The sequence below is a fragment of the Cantharellus anzutake genome, assembly GCF_015039405.1.
Source record: "Cantharellus anzutake strain C23 chromosome Unknown EI90scaffold_7, whole genome shotgun sequence".
Taxonomy (NCBI): Eukaryota; Fungi; Basidiomycota; class Agaricomycetes; order Cantharellales; family Hydnaceae; genus Cantharellus; species Cantharellus anzutake.
In genome coordinates, this window is record NW_024066957.1 from 241654 (window position 1) to 262474 (window position 20821).

General features: G+C 48.1%; 9 protein-coding genes across 9 annotated transcripts; 8 read left to right on the plus strand and 1 right to left on the minus strand.

The window, feature by feature from the left end:
- Positions 1–706: 706 nt before the first annotated feature.
- Positions 707–1773, minus strand: EI90DRAFT_3012962 (uncharacterized protein; the record flags this gene model as incomplete). The annotated part of the gene is made up of 6 exons (XM_039056612.1): positions 707–1052; positions 1207–1263; positions 1381–1406; positions 1438–1458; positions 1530–1637; positions 1660–1773. The coding sequence occupies 6 exons, from the start codon at positions 1771–1773 to the stop codon at positions 707–709; spliced, it is 672 nt and encodes a 223-aa protein (XP_038920670.1).
- A 207-nt stretch (positions 1774–1980) lies between these two features.
- Positions 1981–3858, plus strand: EI90DRAFT_2415721 (uncharacterized protein). The gene is made up of 6 exons (XM_039052990.1): positions 1981–2312; positions 2398–2534; positions 2588–2726; positions 2779–2830; positions 2883–3457; positions 3528–3858. Exons 1-6 carry the CDS (start codon positions 2073–2075, stop codon positions 3573–3575), a joined length of 1191 nt encoding a protein of 396 aa, XP_038920671.1. The 5' UTR covers positions 1981–2072; the 3' UTR covers positions 3576–3858.
- A 2745-nt stretch (positions 3859–6603) lies between these two features.
- EI90DRAFT_2415993 (uncharacterized protein) lies at positions 6604–7708 on the plus strand. The gene has a single exon (XM_039052991.1). The coding sequence runs from the start codon at positions 6767–6769 to the stop codon at positions 7475–7477; it is 711 nt and encodes a 236-aa protein (XP_038920672.1). The 5' UTR covers positions 6604–6766; the 3' UTR covers positions 7478–7708.
- On the plus strand, positions 7623–9679 carry EI90DRAFT_2416277 (uncharacterized protein). The gene is made up of 6 exons (XM_039052992.1): positions 7623–7674; positions 7729–7857; positions 7918–7969; positions 8025–9348; positions 9410–9586; positions 9652–9679. Exons 3-5 carry the CDS (start codon positions 7936–7938, stop codon positions 9426–9428), a joined length of 1377 nt encoding a protein of 458 aa, XP_038920673.1. The 5' UTR covers positions 7623–7674; positions 7729–7857; positions 7918–7935; the 3' UTR covers positions 9429–9586; positions 9652–9679.
- A 185-nt stretch (positions 9680–9864) lies between these two features.
- Positions 9865–11147, plus strand: EI90DRAFT_3039221 (uncharacterized protein; the record flags this gene model as incomplete). The annotated part of the gene is made up of 2 exons (XM_039058925.1): positions 9865–10255; positions 10280–11147. 2 exons carry the CDS (start codon positions 9865–9867, stop codon positions 11074–11076), a joined length of 1188 nt encoding a protein of 395 aa, XP_038920674.1. The 3' UTR covers positions 11077–11147.
- A 1568-nt stretch (positions 11148–12715) lies between these two features.
- EI90DRAFT_3012965 (uncharacterized protein) lies at positions 12716–13253 on the plus strand (the record flags this gene model as incomplete). The annotated part of the gene is made up of 3 exons (XM_039056613.1): positions 12716–12750; positions 12929–12998; positions 13035–13253. 3 exons carry the CDS (start codon positions 12716–12718, stop codon positions 13251–13253), a joined length of 324 nt encoding a protein of 107 aa, XP_038920675.1.
- Positions 13254–14358: 1105 nt separating this feature from the next.
- EI90DRAFT_2416890 (uncharacterized protein) lies at positions 14359–15543 on the plus strand. The gene is made up of 4 exons (XM_039052994.1): positions 14359–14586; positions 14641–14752; positions 14830–15201; positions 15268–15543. The coding sequence occupies exons 1-3, from the start codon at positions 14529–14531 to the stop codon at positions 15170–15172; spliced, it is 513 nt and encodes a 170-aa protein (XP_038920676.1). The 5' UTR covers positions 14359–14528; the 3' UTR covers positions 15173–15201; positions 15268–15543.
- A 575-nt stretch (positions 15544–16118) lies between these two features.
- EI90DRAFT_2908171 (uncharacterized protein) lies at positions 16119–16604 on the plus strand (the record flags this gene model as incomplete). Its single annotated transcript, XM_039054312.1, has 1 exon — positions 16119–16604. A coding segment is annotated over one exon (486 nt), but the record flags the coding sequence as incomplete, so codon positions are not given.
- A 251-nt stretch (positions 16605–16855) lies between these two features.
- On the plus strand, positions 16856–18884 carry EI90DRAFT_3039233 (uncharacterized protein; the record flags this gene model as incomplete). Its single annotated transcript, XM_039058926.1, has 2 exons — positions 16856–17726; positions 17795–18884. Coding segments are annotated over 2 exons (1961 nt in total), but the record flags the coding sequence as incomplete, so codon positions are not given.
- Positions 18885–20821: the final 1937 nt, after the last annotated feature.

Consider the following 20821-nt stretch of genomic DNA (forward strand, 5'->3'; position numbering starts at 1 on the left):
ACATAAACTGTGACGAGGGAACTAGAGAACTTGATATGAAGAAAAGTCAGGACTTATTGATAGGAAAATGAGGAAGGTTTGAGAATTGGCAAATTTGGTTGCGAGATAATTCTTATCGGGAATATGTACATGTCGAAGATATATATCATCCAAAAAATGAGGGATCGTTCGTCTTGTGTACGTATGGTACCATATTCTAGGATGCCACGTATATATATCTAACAGGGGCTGACACACTGGCTGCTCGCTTGATACTAGTAACCGCATTACCTGCGAGAAATACCATAGATACTACTAGCTTTATACGGGGAGGAATTCATTTCATCCGAAATGTTGTGGACTAGATTGGATCGAGAATCTGATGGGGATCGCCGAGTTCCGACAGAGGCTCCCGGTCCAGGACACGATCTCGACGACTCTTCATATTCCACTGCTACGGTCACGCCTTGCGATGTTTGGGACCATGAAGGACTAAAATATTAACATCAATCATATTGGGCTTTGCGATTGGAAGGGTGTGCAAAGTGTCAAAAAACCACGTTATGCCTTTTTTGAAGTGTCTTTGGATCCTATCTCAGCTTCTATATCAGAACGTCGTAGCACGTTGCATCCCACTGCTGATATTGGTTTCCGTTCATCGTTCTCCCCTGTTTTGTCCGCCAGACCACAACGTTAATTTTATCAACACAAGTATGAGTCAAGATGATTATGCAAATCTTCGCACACTTCGCTCGGCAACCATACATTCCTGATGTCTTGCAATCGTCGCTTTTGCAGTTGCATCGTTCGGCCCGGGTCTGGATACTTTTTGCTTCTCACCGAGAGCCTCGACTCTGTTGGATGACGTCAACCTACATCTTACCGCTGGAGATGTTTCAATAATTACAAGCACTGCCGCGACAGCTAACGATGTCTGATATTTGGTATATTGCTGCGATTCATAGGTCCCGGCGCCTTCGATTACCGATAACTCGATTTGACATGTAAGGACGAGGATGTTTTGGATCGGGAATACCTTCAAGTTCACCTCAGCAGCTCGGCCATGGATGAATCTGTTGTATGCTCAGTGGTTGTGCAATCCGAGGGAAATGTCCTGGGACTGGATATCAGGGTGCAGGCACTCTGTAGAAAATAAAGGTAACAATATATATCCATCCACTTCCACTCGCCACACGCTGCCACCAGCGGTCAATCACATTGACTTACGGGGCGACGGGAGCGGATCCATGTAGTCTCCCACCTGACCCTAGATATTCCCTGCACCTGCATCGTCGAGTAGCCATTTTTTGGCAGCTCGCAGTCCGCTCAGCCGCGCTTTTGTCGGTACTGCTCTCATCATACTCCATCTCTGAAGGTGTTTAAAGAGCACAAGCTACGCACGTCACGCGCGTCTCCGGAATGGAGGCCTGTAGGATGGGAGAGAGTATGTCAACACACCGAGCGACCTTTGGGGCGTCGCTGCATTGCAATTCCCAAACAAAGTAAGTTTCACAGCACTTCCTTTGTTGGGTCCAGCCAATTGAACAAACCCTCGGCATCCAGTTTCCTCTTATGAAGGCATTTTCATGTGCATCATGTGCAGGCGGTGATTGCGCCCTATCTCCTATTCGTCCTTCCACGCTTCTCCCGTTATTATACTAGAAAAACAAATACGTTCACCATGTGCTCTGGACGCAACAAAGGAAACCGACCTGCTCCTGGCTCATCTTCGCAATCCCAGGCTCCTTCGGGAGAGTCCCATGTTCCGCAGCTCCATATTACGGGTCCCCACATATCCCCTGATCACGACAAGACCAACCGCGATCAGCTCGAAGTGCCGGCAGGACCTTATCCTGGCCCTGCAGCGGCTGCTCAGACTCTACTTCTGGTGATCGCAATGATCCAATGAAATCAGCATCATTCATAGGTCGCATATCGAGTGAGATCAGCAGAATATTTAGTCGCAAGCCTAGCACTCCCAACCAACCAAGACCAACCACGCCCACTCCCCAACCATCTGCTAATAATGCAGCGCTACCTCCTTCTCCCCTCACTCCTACCGGAAATATTGATGATCCGGTGAATCAGATGGGATGCGTGCCACGCCCGACAATGGCTTGAAAATTCGTGCACAATTGGAACGTGAGGGTATCAACGTACCTTCTTTATCGGAACGCACGCCATCGGCCAACTCAAAGAGCGATCGAAAGAAAGTCATCATGGGCGCTGTAATATTTGTTCTGGAAAATGCAGCCGACGCTCTTAAATTCGTCCCGATCCCAAATCCCGATGCAATCCCGAATTTGCTTCTCAAGTGGCTCAAAGTTTATGATGTCAGTTTATCATTTCATTTCCGCGATAGATGAGGATACGCCGTTTACTCTTCCATGTTCATGTGTTCGTGCATGATCTGTGAAGACCGTTGGCGGAAACGACGATGGTCTTAAGGAATTGGGCAATGACATCCGAAAGGCTTATGCCACCGTTTTGCAGCCACTCGAGCTGTCTGAACAAATCCCCCCTGAAGTAGTTCGATTGATTGGAGGATTTCACTCGTACGTCCATCTGCCCTCATCGTTGCTTGCCTGACTCAAGATCCCGTTGGAAGGGACCTAGAAGAGCAGATAAATGAGATCGAGTTACTCAAAAGTCAACATCTTGCAAAGAGAACCATCCTAGCGGCTGATATTACGAAGAGGATAAGCGGCGTGAGGACGTGCATAAATAATGCCCTTAACTCCGTTTCGGTTCGTTTCCGCTGTACTTTTAAGTGCTCGATTTGACTGGTGTGTGCCATAGACTCAGGCAACTATTTTAACGCTCCTTCGCGAAATCGAGGCATCGTCGCAATGTATGTTTAACTCACTTGTTTCATGGGGCTCTTTCATCGACCCACCATTCAGTGACACTTGAGCGGCTACCGCGAGCCGCGGCCGAGCACACCTACGTGAAGAGCAAGTCAGCATGCCGTCCAAGCACGCGCGTCAAGATACAGAAATCCCTTCTCAACCATCTAAAAGAAGCCAAGAACCGATTTGTCTGGCTCCGTGGGTCTCCTGAAATCGGGAAGACGGCGATATCTAGGAGCATCGCATCCACGCTTGAGAAGGAAGGTACTCTGGCGGCGTCTTTCTTTTGGGATAAAAGCCGAACGGGAGTGGGCCTCGATTCTCTGGAGTGGTTTCCTTCTACCCTGGCGCGTCAGCTTGCAATCTTCAATGGGGACTTCAAGGCCTCGCTCGTCAAACGCCTCCGGCGGCCGGATTCTGAGTTGATTCTGAACCTCCTTCCAGAAGAGCAAATGAAGACTTTGGTTATCGAACCGATGAACCGTCTCAGGGGCATATTTTCTGCAAGCACGCAACGCTTTGGCATCATCTTGGACGGTTTGGATGAATGTGGGGATCCAGATGCACTCAAATCTTTGATGAACCTCGTACTTCTGCTTGATGGGCTACCTTCCGCCTTTGTCATACTGGTTAGTTGTCGTCCTGATCGTCAAGTTGATTCTGCTTGGGAAGATCGAGGTTTTGTCATCCCATGTGTAGACATGGATAAGGCTCCACCAGACGAGACTTTTGACACAATCCGGCTGATGGTAGAGGATGGGCTCAAGGACTGCATGAAGCAGTGGGAACCATCATCGGGCGATCTCGATGCGTTCACTTCAGCTTGCCGTGGTTTGCCTGGTATGGCCTCGATCCGAATACGCGAGGTTAAGTTTCGGATTACAAGAGGGTCCGACCTTAAATCGGAGTTTGAATACTTTCTCAAACTCCCATATACACCTACGAACCTCAACATGGAGTACTTGCGAATTCTGCGACGAGCCTTCGGGTCCGATCCCGATCCACACATACAGAAGAATTATCGCGAAGTAGTCGGGATGGTCGTTGCTGCGCACAAACCGCTCAGTGTTCACAGCCTGTCGTATCTCTTAGGAATTGCCGAGAGGAAAATTTCCGGGATACTGGAACCTATCAACTCGATAATTGATATTCCCTCCGACAACACAGGGGTCAAATTCTATCATGCAACAGCGAAGGAATTCATCACCACCAGAGTGCCCATTGGCGGTAAAGAGGACCTTGTCTTCTTTATCAATGATCCAAAAGGATATTTTCCTGGATTACGACTCCTTCGATATGTGAATGATGTCATTCAATGGAACGAGATTAGGATGCCCACCAAACTCCCTTTGGGAGGTAATAAGGAGTGGGATAATTTTTCGATGGAAGGGCAACCTGACCACATCAAGTATTTATTCAACTGGTTGTTTTCCCACTTGGATCCCTCGTCACTCTTTTCAGAAGAGTCGAATGAATTGCAACAAGAGTTTGAGAAACTCCTGACGCGAAATTTATTCTCGTTCATGGCAGCTTCTGGGGGGTGGTCAGAACAGTATTGGGGGGTCATAGAAAAATGGCGTCGTTTGGGTGAATTCGCCGTGAGTTCAACCTCCAATTATATTTTGTGTATTTGAATGATATGATGCTTTATACATAGAATCACAAATCAATCAAGCTGCTGAAGGAAGCTTACGGATCTATTGAGTGGCTTGGTTCCAGTCTTGATCCTTGGCATCTTTATCGATCGGGCCTTCCATTCACGCCATCGTCATCACGTCTCCATCAGCTGTATGGGAAACTCTCCGATCCTGTCCGAATCTTCAGCGTATCTGGCGAGCTCTCTGGCTGCTTTATTCCATTGAGCAAGGATGCACGTAAGGCTAAAGAGGCCATGGAAGCAAAGCTGACTTGGCTGCCAAAGAAGTTCAATGAACTGGGACAGAAGGTAACTAATTACGAAGCCGAGTTTGCTGAAGCGGATGTTCGCAACGGGGTTGTGACCTGTGCGGCAATATCTCAAGATGGGTCTCATGTTGCTCTTGGTTTCGGAAACGGGATTGTCGAAGTCGCAGACATCGACCATCAGCGTACAATCTCTCGCTTCCAATGCAGTCCTCCCAAGCCCCCAGTTTGGATAGAGTTTATCCGTGGTGGCAATGTTCAGATTGCCACCGAGGACACTGATGGAAACGTCTCCGTTCTGAGTCATGGCATGCGTTTGGTGCCACTTGGGGCTCTTCCCACAAGTCGTTACCCTGCGATAACTGCATTGTCAAGCGATGGATCCTTTATCGTGCGAGTCCCTCGGAATCAAGATGGGAATTGGTACGGGAAGGTGGCGCTTTTATGTTTTTCAGGAGAGCCATCCATTCGGATTCTCGCATCTCCTTCTGCTCCTTCCGATCCCCGTCTCCTCAACCCCGTTATCGCTTATCCACTCCTCCACGTCACACAGCTGGATTCTCTCCTGGAGGCCGATATGTAGGCGCTTACGACATGGACTGCGCTTTCATCTGGTCAACGGATACATGCGAGGTGATTGCTCAATATCGTGTGCAAAATTTCAAATCCTGGATTTTTAACACCGGTCATGTACCTCCTCTCTCATACCTCGTTCCCGCGTCTATACTTGGTGACAACGTCGATCATTTGATTCCGGAGGTTACAACTCATGTACACAGTTTTGAGCCGGATCCCAGACATAACGTGGATGAAGCCTGGCTGAAGTGCCCCTTTTATGACCTCTCACCAGGCTTGAAGAGAATCCCCACATCTAAGGACAGCGCTAAACCCTATTCCTCAGCGATAGGGGAGGTCCCGTTACTTCTCAGTGGCGGCTATGGTACCTCGGGCACAAAGGTCTTCTTTAATGGAGAAGTCGAACTCATTATCCACCCCAAGAACAGCCCAGTCTTTAAAGACACATATCCCCCCAGCGAGAACGAACCCTGGTATGGTGATCATGTGTTTCGGGATTGGGAGACATCTTTTCGATTTTACCTTCCTCGGGCCAGCAAGGATGGGACTCGATTTCTGCTCCAGGGTGAACTGAGAGCTCCGGTGGTCATCGATATCAGTAAAGTCGTTTAGTACCTCAAATGCACATCCATCGTTTCTCTCCTTACTGCTAGGTAACGTCTTCCAATTCACAGAGTATTGAATCGAGAATTGGGATACGGGATTGTGGTTGTACATAGCGATGTTAGAAATGCTGTAACGTTGTCATCGTTGGTGTTATATGCAATATTTCGCGAGCTCCTGGTTTTAGCGCGTAAAAAGATGTGATGTACAGTCATGCTGACATGAGAGCGAAATCTGAAAAAAAAAATCGCCCCGTTTCGGAGCACTCGCCACTAACTAGCTACTAATACTGCCTTTTCCCTGGCCAAGTCGGCGCCCGGAGGGGGGTCTCGCTCGGCACCAGTGGGGTCTTTGGTATCGTTTGTGAACATCCGGAACGCGAACAACGCCGATGTTTGATCAGAGAGAAAGAACCAAAGCCACCACTACTTCCATGGATAGCGGTAGATTTTCTGTATATCGCACCGGAACTTCATAACTGTAACCGTCTGCGAGATAAACACGTTATGAAATGACTATACTCAGGAACACTCCCCAAGCGTTCAAGAGAAATATTGGAGACGCGACAATACCTTGAGACGCAACTATAAATCAAGATGATTATGCAGAGCTTCGCTCAGGAACGCTGTCTTGCAAACATTGCCACTGTGGGGATGTTTGGAGAGCGCAAAGCGAACAAGTTTCACACGCTACAGCATTTGCAATTCCCAAACAAAGTACTTGCTTTATTGAACCTCGGCGCCCATCCCTTCTAGGAGCGTTTTCATATTCATCATGTGCATGCAGCGATTGGACTGGCCTCTACTCACCCTTCCAGCCTTTCCCGTTATCACACCAGCGCAATCTCTACAAAAATCATGTTCAAAATGTTCTCTCGACACAACAGGGGAACCCGTCCTGCTCCCGGCTTATCTTCGCAGCCATCTCACCCACAGGCCCCTTCGGAGTCCCATGTTCCGCAGCTCCATATAACCGGTCCCCAGATATCCCCAGATCACGACAAGACCCACCGCGATCAGCCCGGAGTGCCGGCAGGATCTTTTCCTAGCCCTGCAGTGGCTGCTCAGACTCTACTTTCTGGTGATCGCAATGATCCAATGAAGTCAACATCATTCATGGGTCGCATATCGAGTGAGATCAGCGGAATATTTGGTCGTAATCGCAGCAAGCCTGGCACTCCCAAGCAGTCAAGACCAACCACGCCCACCCCACAGCCATATGCTAATAATGCAGCGCCGCCTCCATCTCCCCTCACTCCTACCGGAAATGTTGATGATCCGAGTGGATCATCTGGGATGCATGCCACGCCCGACAGTGGCTCGAAAATTCGCGCACAATTGGAACGCGAGGGTATCAACGTGCCTTCCTTATCGGAACTCACGCCATCGGCTACCTCAAAGAGCGATCGAAAGAAAGTCGTCATAAATGCTATAAGACTCGTTCTGGAAAATGCAGCCGACGCTCTTAAATTCGTCCCGATTCCGAATCCCGACGCAATCCCGAATTTGCTTCTCAAGTGGCTCCAGGTTTACGATGTCAGTTTATCATTTCATTTCTGTGATAGATGAGGATACGCCGTTTACTCTTCCCATGTTCATTCGTTTGTTTGTGCATGATCTGTGTAGACCGTTGGCGGGAACGACGATGATCTTAAGGAACTGGGCAATGACATCCGAAAGGCTTACGCTGCCGTTTTGCAGCCACTTGAGCTGTTGTCCGAACAAATCCCCCCTGAAGTAGTTCGATTGATTGGAGAATTTCACTCGTACGTCCATCTACCTTCAACGCTGCTCGTCTGACTCGAGATTCCTGTTGGCAGGGCCCTAGAAGAGCAGATCAATGAGATTGAATTGCTCAAAAGTCAACGTCTTGCAAAGAGAGCGATCTTATTACGAAGAGGATAAGCGGCGTGAGGACGTGCATAAATAATGCCCTCAACTCGGTTTCGGTTCGTTTCCGCTACGCCCCCAAGTGCTCGATTTGACTGACCGGTGTGTGTGCACCATAGACTCAGGCAACTATTTCAATGCTCCCTCGTATAATCGAGGCATCGTCGCAATGTATGTTCACCTCACTCGTTTCACGGGTCTGTTTGATTGACGCTACATCTTTCAGCGAAACTTGAGCGACTTCCACGAGTCGCAGCCGAGCACACTTATGTGAAGAGCAAGTCAAAATGCCTTCCAAGCACACGGGTCAAGATACAGAATTCCCTTCTCAATCATCTAAAACTAGCCGAGAATCGATTCGTTTGGCTCCGTGGGTCCCCTGGCACGGGGAAAACAGCGATATCTATGAGCATCGCATCTACGCTCGAAAAGGAAGGCACCCTTGCTGCCTCTTTCTTTTGGGATAAAAACCAACAGGGAACAGGCCTCGATTCTTTAGAGAAGTTCCCTTCTACCCTAGCACGTCAACTTGCGGTCTTCGATGCGGACTTCCAGGTCTCGCTTGTCAATCGCCTTCGGCAGCCGAATTCTGAGCTGATTCTAAGCCTTCCTCTGGAGAGCCAAATGCGGACTTTGGTTCTCGAACCGATGAATGGTCTCAGGGGCTTATTTTCTACAAGCAAGGAACGCAAGTTCACCATCATCTTGGATGGTTTGGACGAATGCGGAAGCTCAGAGGCGCTCACGTCTCTGATGAACCTCATACTTCTTCTCGATGAGCTGCCATCAGCTTTTTCCATACTGGTCAGTTGCCGTCCTGAACGTCAAGTCATCTCCATTTGGGGAGATCGGGGCTGTGTCATCCCATGTGATAATGTGGATGAGGTTGACTCAGACGAGACATTCGACACAATCCGGCAGATGGTGAAGGACGGGCTCAAAGGGTGCATGGGGGAATCTCAGTGGGAACCGTCAACAAACGATCTCGATGCCTTCACTTCAGCTTGCCGTGGTTTGCCTGTTATGGCCTCGATCCGAATACGTGAAGTTCAATTTCAGACTCAAAGTGGTTCCGACCTTGAATCGGAGTTTGAATACTTTCTCAATCTTCAAGCTGCACCTCAGGATCTCAACCAGGAGTACTTACGAATAATGCGACGAGCCTTTAGGCCCCGTCTCTCGAGAATTCGTCCACACATTGAGAAGAATTATCGCGAAGTAGTCGGGATACTCGTTGCTGCACCAGTACCGCTCAGTGTTCACGGCATGTCACATCTCTTAGGAATTGCGGAGGGAAAAATCCATGCGATACTGGATCCCCTCAGTTCAATTATTTCCATCCCTCCAAACAATGCAGAGGTCAAATTTTATCATGCAACGGCAAAGGAATTCATCACTGGAGTGCCCATCGGCCATGACGAAGACAAGGTGTTCTTTATTGATGATTCAAAAGGATACCTCGGATTACGACTCCTTCGATTTGTGAATAATGTCATTCAAAGGAACGAAATTGGGTTGCCCACCGAGCTTCCTTTGGGAGATAAAAAGAAGTGGGATAATTTTTTGATTTCCATGAAGGGGCAACCTGACTACGTCGTGTATTCATTCAAGTGGTTGTTTTCCCACTTGAATCCTGCGCTACTCTTTTCAGAAGAGTCTAACGAATTGCAAGGAGAGTTTGAACAACTCCTGCTGCAAAACTTATTCTCGTTCTTGGCGGCTTCTCGGACTTGGTGGCGAGAACACGAGTCGGTCTGGAAAGAATGGTGTGGTTTGGATGAATTCACCGTGAGTTCCTACCTCAATTGTATTTCGTGTATTTGAATAATATGGCATCACTTCATGCTTTATAGAATCACGAATCAATTAAGCTGCTGAACGAAGCTTCCGGATCTACCGAGTGGCTTGGTTCTCATCCTCGGGATCTTTATCGATCAGGCCTTCCATTCACTCCATTGTCATCATGTCTCCATCAAGTGTACGGGAAACTCTCCGATCCCGTTCGAATCTTCAGCATATCTGGCGAGTTTTCCGGTGGCTTTATTCCATTGAGCGAGGATGCACGTATGGCTAGAGAGGCCATGGAAGCAAAGCTGGCTGAGCTGCCAGGTGAAGATGGCAAGGAAGAAATTAATTACGAAGCCGAGTTTGCCGAATCTGATGTTCGCAATGGGATTGTAACCTGTGCAGCTATATCTCAAGATGGTTCTCATGTCGCTCTTGGTTTTGGAAGTGGGGTTATTGAAGTTGCGGACATCGACCATCAACGTACAATCTCTCGCATCCAATGCAATCCCCCCAAGCCCCCAGTTTGGATAGAGTTTATCGGTGGTGGTAATGTTCAGATTGCCACCGAGGACAATGATGGAAATATCTCCATTCTGAGTCATGGCATGCATTTGGTGCCACTTGGGGCTCTTCCTACAAGTCGTCACCCTGCTATAACTGCATTGTCAAGTAACGGATGTTTTATCATGCGAGTCCCTCGAAATCAAGATGAGAATTGGTACGGAAACGTGGCACTCTTATGTTTTTCAGGAGAGCCATCCACTCGGCTTCTCGCATCTCCTGCTCCTTCCGATCCTCAATCTCCTCAACCCCATTACCACTTATCCTCTCCTCCACGTCACACAGCTGGATTCTCTCCTGGAGGCCGATATGTAGGCGCTTACGACATGAACTGCGCTTTCGTCTGGTCAACGAGCACATGCGAGGTGATTGCTCAATATCGCGTGAAAGATTTCAGATGTTGGATTTTCAATACTGGCCGTGTACCTCCTCTCTCATATCTTGTCCCTACGCCTGTACTTGGTGACCATGTCGTTCGTTCAATTCCGGAAGAGATTGCAATTCATGTACAAAGTTCCGAGCCAGATCACAGACATAACGCGGATGAATCCTGGCTGAAGTGCCCCTTTTATGACCTCTCGCCAAACATGGGGAGAGGGAGAGGCTCCGGGATTAAAGAGGAAATTATGCTCTTTTCCTCAGCGATAGGGGAGGCCCCATTAATTATCGCTAACGGCCTCGGTACCCGGGGTGCACAGGTCTCATTTGATGGAAAAGTCGAACTCATTGTCCACCCCAAGTACCACCCAGTCTTTGAAGACTCATATCCCTCCAGCGAGAAGGAACCCTGGTATGGTGATCATGTATTCTGGGATCGGGGGCCATCTTTTCCATTTTACCTTTCTCGGGCCAGCAAGGATGGACGTCGATTTCTGCTCCAGGGCAAACTGAGAGCTCCGGTGGTCATCGATATCAGCAAAGTCGTTTAGTGCCTCAAATGCATGTCTATAATTTCCTTCCTTAACTGTCTTCCAATTCACAGAGTATTGAATCGGGAATTTGATTGTGGTTGTTCATAGTGATGTTAAAAATAGTCATCGTTAGAGCTGATATTTCATGAGCACAGCGCTTGGTATCCAGCGCGCAAAAAGATGGGGTGTTCAGACGCACGGACATGAGGCCGAAATTTGAAAAAAAAAAGGCTCAGTTTCGAAGCAAGACCTACTAACATTGTTTTATTCCAAGTGCTCTAAGGCGAGGAACAATTATTCATGTCTCTACGCAAACCCTTGCTTAGCCTTGCACGCTGGAGCCCTTGCCAGCACAAATGGATGGAAGCCTCAGGGGTATGCACCATTCCACTTAGGTATGTAAGACCCGGGCTCAAATCTAGGCGGAATAGAGCTCGAATCGTTTAGTAGATATAGTCGTCATAACCGAGTTCAGGATCTAGGCTTCACTTACGGTTTGTGGCAACACTGATTCCACGTGGTAAGCGCTGAGCGGCCTGAAAGGACACATTCCCCAGTGTCGGTGAATGGTGCTTGGGGCCTATCCCGAATCTCCTAAACTTGCTCACAAACGATGTCATATTTCAATCAATATACCTGCCATGCTCTATTATCTAAGATGAACGATGCAGTTTTTTTGCACAAGTCAAAGTTCGCTTCGGGAGCGAGAGCGGCGATCGAGTCGCTAGTTAGGTCACCATCAACATGTGTCGCACATCATGGTATCCCTTGTGTCAATCATAAAATATGTCAAGCATAAGGTGCTCTCAGCGTCATCTCAGTTCAGTACACAAGAGGATAATCAATCAGTAATATCTCACGTTCGGGCACTCTAGTCAACTGAGTAATTTTGAGCTCACCGACGGGTGATGAACAAGCGTGAGCTGTTGAGCCAACCATCTATTCGCAGGTGGGGCTTGATTTGAGGCCGGGCATCACCGGGGAGAGAAGATATCATAATAGAAGGTCAATCATCGGATTGCGACAAGCGGTAAACCGGCTGTGTCTCTTCAGTAGTGGTGAACAGGAGCATACGATATTCCAAGCCAACCCTAAAGTGCGGAGACGGAAGAGAGCAACGATCTTAGTATTAATTCTGAGGTCCCAGTGATCCAGACTATGACAGGACGGAGGCGACGGAGGCGCACACTCAACACCATGCAACAGGAGCGGAAATAAACAAGCTTCTCATCTTAGAGCAGACTCAGCCAAGCACAGTTTCCACGTGCGGGAAGAAGGTCATCCTCAGCTAAATTTCAGAGAGAAGTTTGCGTGCGTCATCCTTGCTTAAAAGTAAGGGCACGTCGATTAATTTGCCCCACAGCGTCGCGGAAGTTCCAGTTAGAGCAAAAAAAACACAGGAAATCCCCCAATGTTCAAAAAACCTCTGCACTGATAAATAGCTTCTGTGGTGTGATATGGGATGCGTTAAAATGTTTGAGACACAGTGTGGCGATGCATCCTTGAGTTGACATGTGCCGACGGACAAGTGTGGCTGCATGCAAGACACGGTGGATGTTAGCTTGGGTCGGAGACACCATCTTCAGCCAGTAACAGCGCTAATTCCGTATGGAAAGCTGGTTAGGCAAAGATGCCAGGCCCGTAGTGGAAAGTATAGATGATCTCTCGAGTGCAGAAAGTTCCCGCGTGTCGGTAAGTAGCGACTTGATTGCTCCGAGGCGAATTTCAAGAACGCCTCCCGATTTTGCATCGTTCATCCTTGGGTCATACGTGTGGTGATCGAAACTTGGCATCGTTTAGGAGCAACGAGCTTACAAGACTTAGTACAGGTGTCACCAAAGTGCCACCATTAAACTGCGTCGCAAATCAGTTCATTTCACGACATCCCAGATCTCAAACACGAGGCACCCTCAGCTTTACCTCAGTCCAGTGCACTGAAGGTTAGTGTTCCCTCAATTTGTTGATGATTTTGGAAGGAAGTCCAATCGGCTCCGCGTGGCGTGCCATCCACCGTACAACACGTCCCACTGAAAGATAATAAAACAGTGAAGCCGTCAGGACTTTCGAATCGGGAACAATCGGGAATTTCGTATGTGCGGTATAAGGCGTTTGCCGATGGCAACCCTCGAACGGACTTCAAGCTCTACCTATTCAAGCTCGCACCATCGACGAATATGTCCATAGTGCACTTATAGATATTGATGTTATAGAAGCATCTTTGAAAGACGAAGAGGATGATTCAGGTCGAGGATCGCAGTCGAAGGCAGCGGGAAACAAGAGCATCACTCTATGAGAGCTCAGTGTGTGTGTTGAGTATATATAGTGTAAATCATCATCGGCAATTAAATCGTAAACGTGCGTCTTATGCAGATCGGGCTTGCCAGACACTGATGGTTTTCAAGCTCTCTGGCGCAACAGGGTTGCCATACTAACAGCGCAGTCCGCCCGCTTCAGATAGAAATTACTCACAGATTGACCTCTCCGACCCCCGTCAATCTCTTATCATGCATCATTCCGTCCTAAAATTCTAGTTGTAGGGGGCGGGCTGCAAGCTAACAATCATTCGCTATATTAGGGACTTATCAGAGATTACTGAGACATGCGACATTAAGAAGGTTCTGGCCGCACCGAACACCCTGGGTCAGCATGAACGAAGGGCGTCAAACATCAGTCAATCCAACCCAGGTTTGAACCTGATAATCGGTTGCTGAAAATCGAGAAATATTCTTACCAAGCGGAATGAGAGCCACTGCTCTCGGATCGGATAGAATTATTAGAATATGTAACCATTGCTTACGCCGACTCCAATGAATAAACTCTCTCTTGGCGCGTGGGGGCACAGTCGGAGAAGGTACCGCTCCTCACATTTGAATATCTGATAACAAACGACAACGCTAAGACACCTTCCTCGTCGCCCTTCTTTTCTTCCTCTTTTCTCTTTCCATGCCACTCTGGCTCCAATATGTGCGCTGCCTCGCCCACAGCTTCAGCTTGAACAATAAGTGATAGGGGACTGCAGATTTTTTGACGGTTATTCCGTGGTGCTGGAATCGGTGACTGATTCCGTTCATGTCCATTCTCCCATGCTAGCTTGTCCGCTTGACCACAACGTTAACTTTGTCGACACGACAATACCTTGGAACGCAACTATCAATCAAGATGATTATGTAGGATTTCGTGCACCTCGCTCAGGAACCATACGTTCCTGGGGTCTTGCAACCATTGCCTCTGTGAGTACATAGAGGGGCCCTGACCGTGACTCTTTTGTTTGCTCTTCACCTAGAACCTCAATGACGTTTACGAGAATGCTTTCTCCCAACCCTGGTTACCAATTACCCTGGCATGTAAGAACAAAACTCTTGCAGGCGCTTCGAATCTGGGTATCTCGGCACCGCTATCAGATGAGTTTGCGCCCTGCGGTATTTTTTGTACTCAGTCTGAAAGAATCGCGTTGAGGATTGGGTATCGGGATGGTGCTATCTAACCTCGACTTTGCGTTGCTTCTAAGATGTCTTAACCAAAGTACATGTAACCATTGCACCCTCATCCCCTAATGCTATGCATTAACCTCTGGAAATGGAGACGACACTTCGCTTTCCACTCAACTGCGCCTTTTTACTAATTTTTCTCCGGGGATTTTTGAAGAGCGCGAGCTACGGATGTCAAGCGAACAACATTGCAATTCCCAAACAAAGTAAGCTTGACAGTACTTGCTTTATTGGGTTCTGTGCAACTAATTGATTGAATCCTCGGCATCCAACTTCCTTCTAGGAGCATTTTCATATACATCATGTGTATGCAGCGATTGAACTGTCCTCTGGTCACTTTCCACGCGGGAAGCCTTTCCCATTATCACGCCAACGCGATCTCTACAACAATTACGTTCAAAATGTTCTCTCGACGCAACAAAGGAAACCGTCCTGCTCGTGGCTCGTCTTCGTACCCACTGCACCCACAGGCCATTCGGGTCCCATGTTCCGCAGGTCCGTGTCACCGATGCCCAAATATCGCCGATCACGACAACTACCGCCGTGATCAGCTCGGAGTGCCGGCAGGATCTTATCCTGAGCCGAAGTGGCTGCTCAGAGTGATCGCAAGAAACCAGCATCTCTAATGAGGAGGATCCGCGAGAAACTGAGTCCAGTCCGCAATAAGCCTAGCACTCCTGAATCTCTTGGGCCATCAAGGCCAACTACTCCATTCCTTCAGCCATCCGGGGATGATGCGGTGCCACCTCCATCTCCCCGCACCCCTACCGCGTATGTTGATGATCCTCGTGAATCATCTGGGACGCATGCCACGCCTGACAATCGGCCGAATATCTATGCACAATTGGAGCGTGAGGATGTCATCATACCTTCGTATCGGAACCCACGACGGTGCCATCAGCCAATTCAGGGAGTGATCGAACAAAAGTAATCATCGGCGCTACAAGGCTGGTTCTACAAAATGCAGCCGATGCTCTTAAATTCGTCCCGATTGCGAATCTTGATGCAATTCCGAATTTACTTCTGACGTGGCTCCAGGTTTACGAGGTTAGTTTATCGCCCCACTTCTGTGATCGACGATGGTATGTAATTTTCGCCGCATCTCAATGCATAATCCGTGCAGACTGTTGGCGGAAACGACGATGAACTCGAAGGATTGGATGATCACATTCGAAAGGCTTATACCACCATTTTGCAGCCGCTCGAGCTGTCGACAGACCAAATTCCCCCAGAAGTAATTCAGTTTATTAAAGGATTTCACTTGTACGTCCACCTAACCCCTCATCGCTTCTCGCCTGGTTCAAGATCCCCATCGGCAGGGCTCTTCAGGGACAGATAACCAAGATCGAGTCGCTCAAAACCCGTAATCTTGCAACGAAAGCGTTCTTAGCAGCCGAAATCGCGAACAGGATAAGTGGTGTGAAGATGTGTATAAATGATGCCCTTAACTCGTTTTCGGTCCGTTTTCACTAGGTACCTGAGTGCTCCATTTAACTGACCAATGTGTGTATACCATAGACGCAGACAACTATTTTAACCCTTCTTCGGACAATTGAAGCATCGGTGCAATGTATGTTATTTTGCTTCTTCCACGGGACTCTTTTATCACCGCTACATCTTTTAGCGAAGCTTGAGCGACTTCCATGGGTCGCAGCCGAGCACACCTACGTGAAGAGCAAGTCGGAATGCCTTCCGAGCACACGCGTCAACATACAGAACTCCCTTCTCAATCATCTGAAAGTAGCCGAGAACCGATTTGTTTGGCTCCGTGGGTCCCCTGGCACGGGGAAGACAGCGATATCTATGAGCATTGCATCTACGCTCGAAAAGGAAGGCACGCTTGCAGCCTCCTTCTTTTGGGATAAAAACCAAAAGGGAACGGGCCTTGATTCTTTAGAGAGGTTCCCTTCTACCCTCGCGCGTCAACTTGCGATATTCAATGGGGACTTCAAGGTCTCGCTCGTCAAACGCCTTCGGAAGCCGGATTCGGAGCTGGTTCTGAGCCTTTCTCTGGAGAAGCAAATGCGGGCTTTGGTTCTCGAACCGATGAATGGTCTCAGGGGCATATTTTCTGCAGGCAAGGAACGCTTCACCATCATCTTGGATGGTTTGGATGAATGTGGAGGTTCGGAGGTGCTCAAGTCTCTGATGAGCCTCGTACTTCTTCTCGATGAGCTGCCTTCAGCTTTTTCCATACTGGTCAGTTGTCGTCCTGAACGTCAGGTTATTTCCGTTTGGGGAGGTCAGGGTATCCCATGTGAGAACGTGGATGAGGTTGCCTCAGACGAGACGTTCGACACAATCCGGCAGATGGTAAGGGATGGACTTAAGGATTGCATGAGAGAATCTCGGTGGGAACCATCAACGGACAATCTTGATGCCTTCGCTTCAGCTTGCCGTGGTTTGCCTGTTATGGCCTCGATCCGAATACGTGAAGTTCAGTTTCAGACTCAAAGTGGTTCCGACCTTGAATCGGAGTTTGAATACTTTCTCAATCTTCAAGCTGCACCTCAGGATCTCAACCAGGAGTACTTGAGAATAATGCGACGAGCCTTTAGGCCCCGTCTCTCAAGAATTCGTCCACACATTGAGAAGAATTATCGCGAAGTAGTCGGGATACTCGTTGCTGCAAAAGAACCGCTCAGCGTTTACAGCATGTCACATCTCTTAGGAATTGCCGATGGGAAAATCCATGCGATACTGGATCCCCTCAGCTCAATTATTTCCGTCCCTCCAAACAGTGCAGAGGTCAAATTTTATCATGCAACGGCGAAGGAATTCATCACTGGAGTGCCCATCGGCGATGACGAAGACAAGGGCTTCTTCATCGATGACCCGAAAGGATACTTCCTTGGATTACGACTCCTTCGATTTGTGAATAATACCATTCAAAGGAACGAAATTGGGTTGCCCACCGAACTCCCTTTGGGAGATAAAAAGAAATGGGATAATTTTTTGATTTCGATGAAAGGGCAACCCGACTACGTCATGTATTCATTCAAGTGGTTGTTTTCCCACTTGAATCCTGTGCTACTCTTTTCAGAAGAGTCTAATGAATTGCAAGGAGAGTTTGAACGACTCCTGATGCAAAACTTATTCTCGTTCTTGGCGGTTTCTCGGGCTGAGTGGCGAAAACACGAGTCAGTCTGGGGAGAATGGTGTGATTTGGATGAATTCACCGTGAGTTTCATTATCTTCGATTGTATTTTGTGTATTTGAATGATATGACATCACTTCATGCTTTATAGGATCACGAATCAATTAAGCTGCTGAACGAAGCCTTCAGATCTATTGAGTGGCTTGTTACCGAATTCGATCCTTGGGCGCTTTATCGATATTCCCTTCCATTCACTCCATCATCATCGCATCTCCATCAAGTGCATGGGAAACTCTCCGATCCTGTTCGAATTTTCAGTATATCTGGCGAGTTTTCCGGCGACTTTATTCCATTGAGCGAGGATGGACACAAAGCTAGAGAGGCCATGGAAGCAAAGCTGCCAAAGAATTTTGATAAATATGGCCACGAAAAAAATGATTACAAAGCCGAGTTTGCTGAACCTGATATTCGCAATGGGATTTTGACCTGTGCGGCGATATCTCAAGATGGTTCTCATGTTGCCCTTGGTTTCGGAAGTGGGGTTATTGAAGTTGCGGACATCGACCATCAACGTACAATCTCTCGCTTCCAATGCAATCCCCCCAAACCCCCAGTTTGGATAGAATTTATTGGTGGTGGTAATGTTCAGATTGCCACCGAGGACACTGATGGAAACATCTCCATTCTGAGTCATGGCACGCGTTTGGTGCCACTTGGGGCTCTTTCTACGAGTCGTCACCCTGCTGTAACTGCATTGTCAAGCAACGGATGTTTTATTATGCGAGTCCCTCGAAATCAAGATGGTAATTGGTACGGGAACGTGGCACTCTTATGCTTTTCAGGAGAGCCATCCACTCGGCTTCTTGCATCTCCTCGTACCCCTTCCAATCCCCAGCCTCCTCAACTCGATTACCATTTATCCTCTCCTCCACGTCACACAGCTGGATTTTCTCCTGGAGGTCGATATGTAGGCGCTTTCGACATGAACTGCGCTTTTGTCTGGTCAACGGGTACATGCGAGGTGATTGCTCAATATCGCGTGCAAGATTTCAGATCTTGGATTTTCAATACTGGCCGTGTACCTCTCTCATATCTCGTTCCTACGCCTGTACTTGGTGACCATGTTGTTCATTCGATTCCGGAAGAGATTGCAACTCATGTACAAGGTTCCGAGCCAGATCCCAGACATAATGCAGATGAATCCTGGGTGAAGTGCCCCTTTTATGACCTCTCGCCAAACAAACACTCCCCAAGTAAAGAGGACATTATGCTGTTTTCCTCAGTGATGGGGGAGGCCCCATTAGTTATCGCTAACGGCCTCGGTACCTTGGGTGCACAGGTCTCGTTTGATGGAAAAGTCGAACTCATTGTCCACCCCAAGTACAACCCAGTCTTTGAACAATCACATCCCTCCAGCGAGAACGAACCCTGGTATGGTGATCATGTGTTCTGGAATTGGGAGACATCTCTTCCATTTTACCTTCCTCGGGCCAGCAAGGATGGACGTCGATTTCTGCTCCAGGGCAAACTGAGAGCTCCATTGGTCATCGATATCAGAAAAGTCGTTTAGTGCCTCAAATGCACGTCCATAATTTCTCTCCTTGACTGTTTTCCAATTCACAGAGTATTGAATCGGGAATTGTGATACTTGATTGTAGTTGTACATAGCGATGTTCGAAATGCTGTAATATCGTCACCGCTACAGCTGCTATTCGCAATATTTCATGAGCGCTTGGTATCTAGCGCGCAAAAGGACGGGGTGTACGGCACGCTGACATGAGAGCGAAATCTGAAAAAACAAAATCATCCAGTTTCGAAGCAAGACATACTGACATTGCTTTATCCCCGGAATCCTGAGAGAGAACACATACTCATCTACATTGGCACAATGGGGCCTTCGGCCTCATTTGCGAACACTAAGGACACAAACCACACTGATGTTTGACAGAAACAACCAGAGTCACCTCTGATTCCAAGTGACCACGGAAGTAGACCTTCCGTATCTAGCACTTCACAGCTGCGATTGTATATGCGACAGAGACGCGTTATGAGATGGTTAGGTCTAGGAATATTTGGCCAAGTATTCATGAGAAATATTGCATGAAGACACAGCAACGAGATCTTTGACGGATTTAGGATTTAACTTTTCGCGCGGCAAGTCTAGGGGCGGCCTAGCGCCAGTGAGCAGCGCAAGAGTTGAGACAGTATGTACGTGACGGCCTCTTTCGCAAGAAGAATATAAAGCGAAATTTACATTTGCAAGTTCAAGTTAGGGTTGCTGAAGAAGTTCCAATGAGTCGGTAACTGGCGACTAGATCACCACGACTCGCTCCCGAGGCGAACCCCAAGTTGCACAGGAATTTGCATCGCGTCATAATAGAATGGTACCTGGATTCGCAGAAGTATGGGAAAGACGGGCTTATGAGATGCGGTATAAGTATCGCCCAGCGCCATTCAGGTCGCCATCAAGACACGTCGCACATCAGTTCATTTCACGGCATCCCTTGCATCAACATTAAAAGATCTCAAGCACAAGGGACTCCCAGCTTTATATCAGTTCAGTGCAACGGAGAATAATCTCCCCCTGCTTACATCCATTGATGACTTTGAGCTCTATCCGAAACGAAAGAAGTCCAACGGGCTTCCACGTGGCGTACGTACCACCCGCAGTATGAAACATTCCAATAAAAGAGTGAAGCAGTTAGGACGTTCAAACTGGACAAGTCTTTGTGTGAGATGAATCTGGTTCGTTGATAGCAGCGTGACAGACAGACTTCAAGCTCGTTCGATTCGTCTGCTCAACGAATATCGTCCATATGTGCACTCTTAAATATTGAGTTAAGAGCCACCCTAGTAGCCCTTGGAAGACGAAGACGAGAATTCGAGTCGAGCAGCGCAGTCAAAGACAGCCAGAACCGAGAGTGCAAGCGATAACTAGTGGGCTAACAACTAACGAGTTCATCATTGATACTCGACAGCGTCCTCCAACATATAGCATCGGAAGCTTAATGACCTTGGTCGTCAGATCGCAGGGAACCTGATCGGCGTAGCCATCCCTCCAAATGAGATACACTTACAAGGATGAAACTGCTCGAAGTTGATTGTTGGTGCGTACCAATTCCCCTCTCGTATAAGAATTTTTCTTGAAAACGGAGGTAGCTTGGGTGGAGAAAGGCCC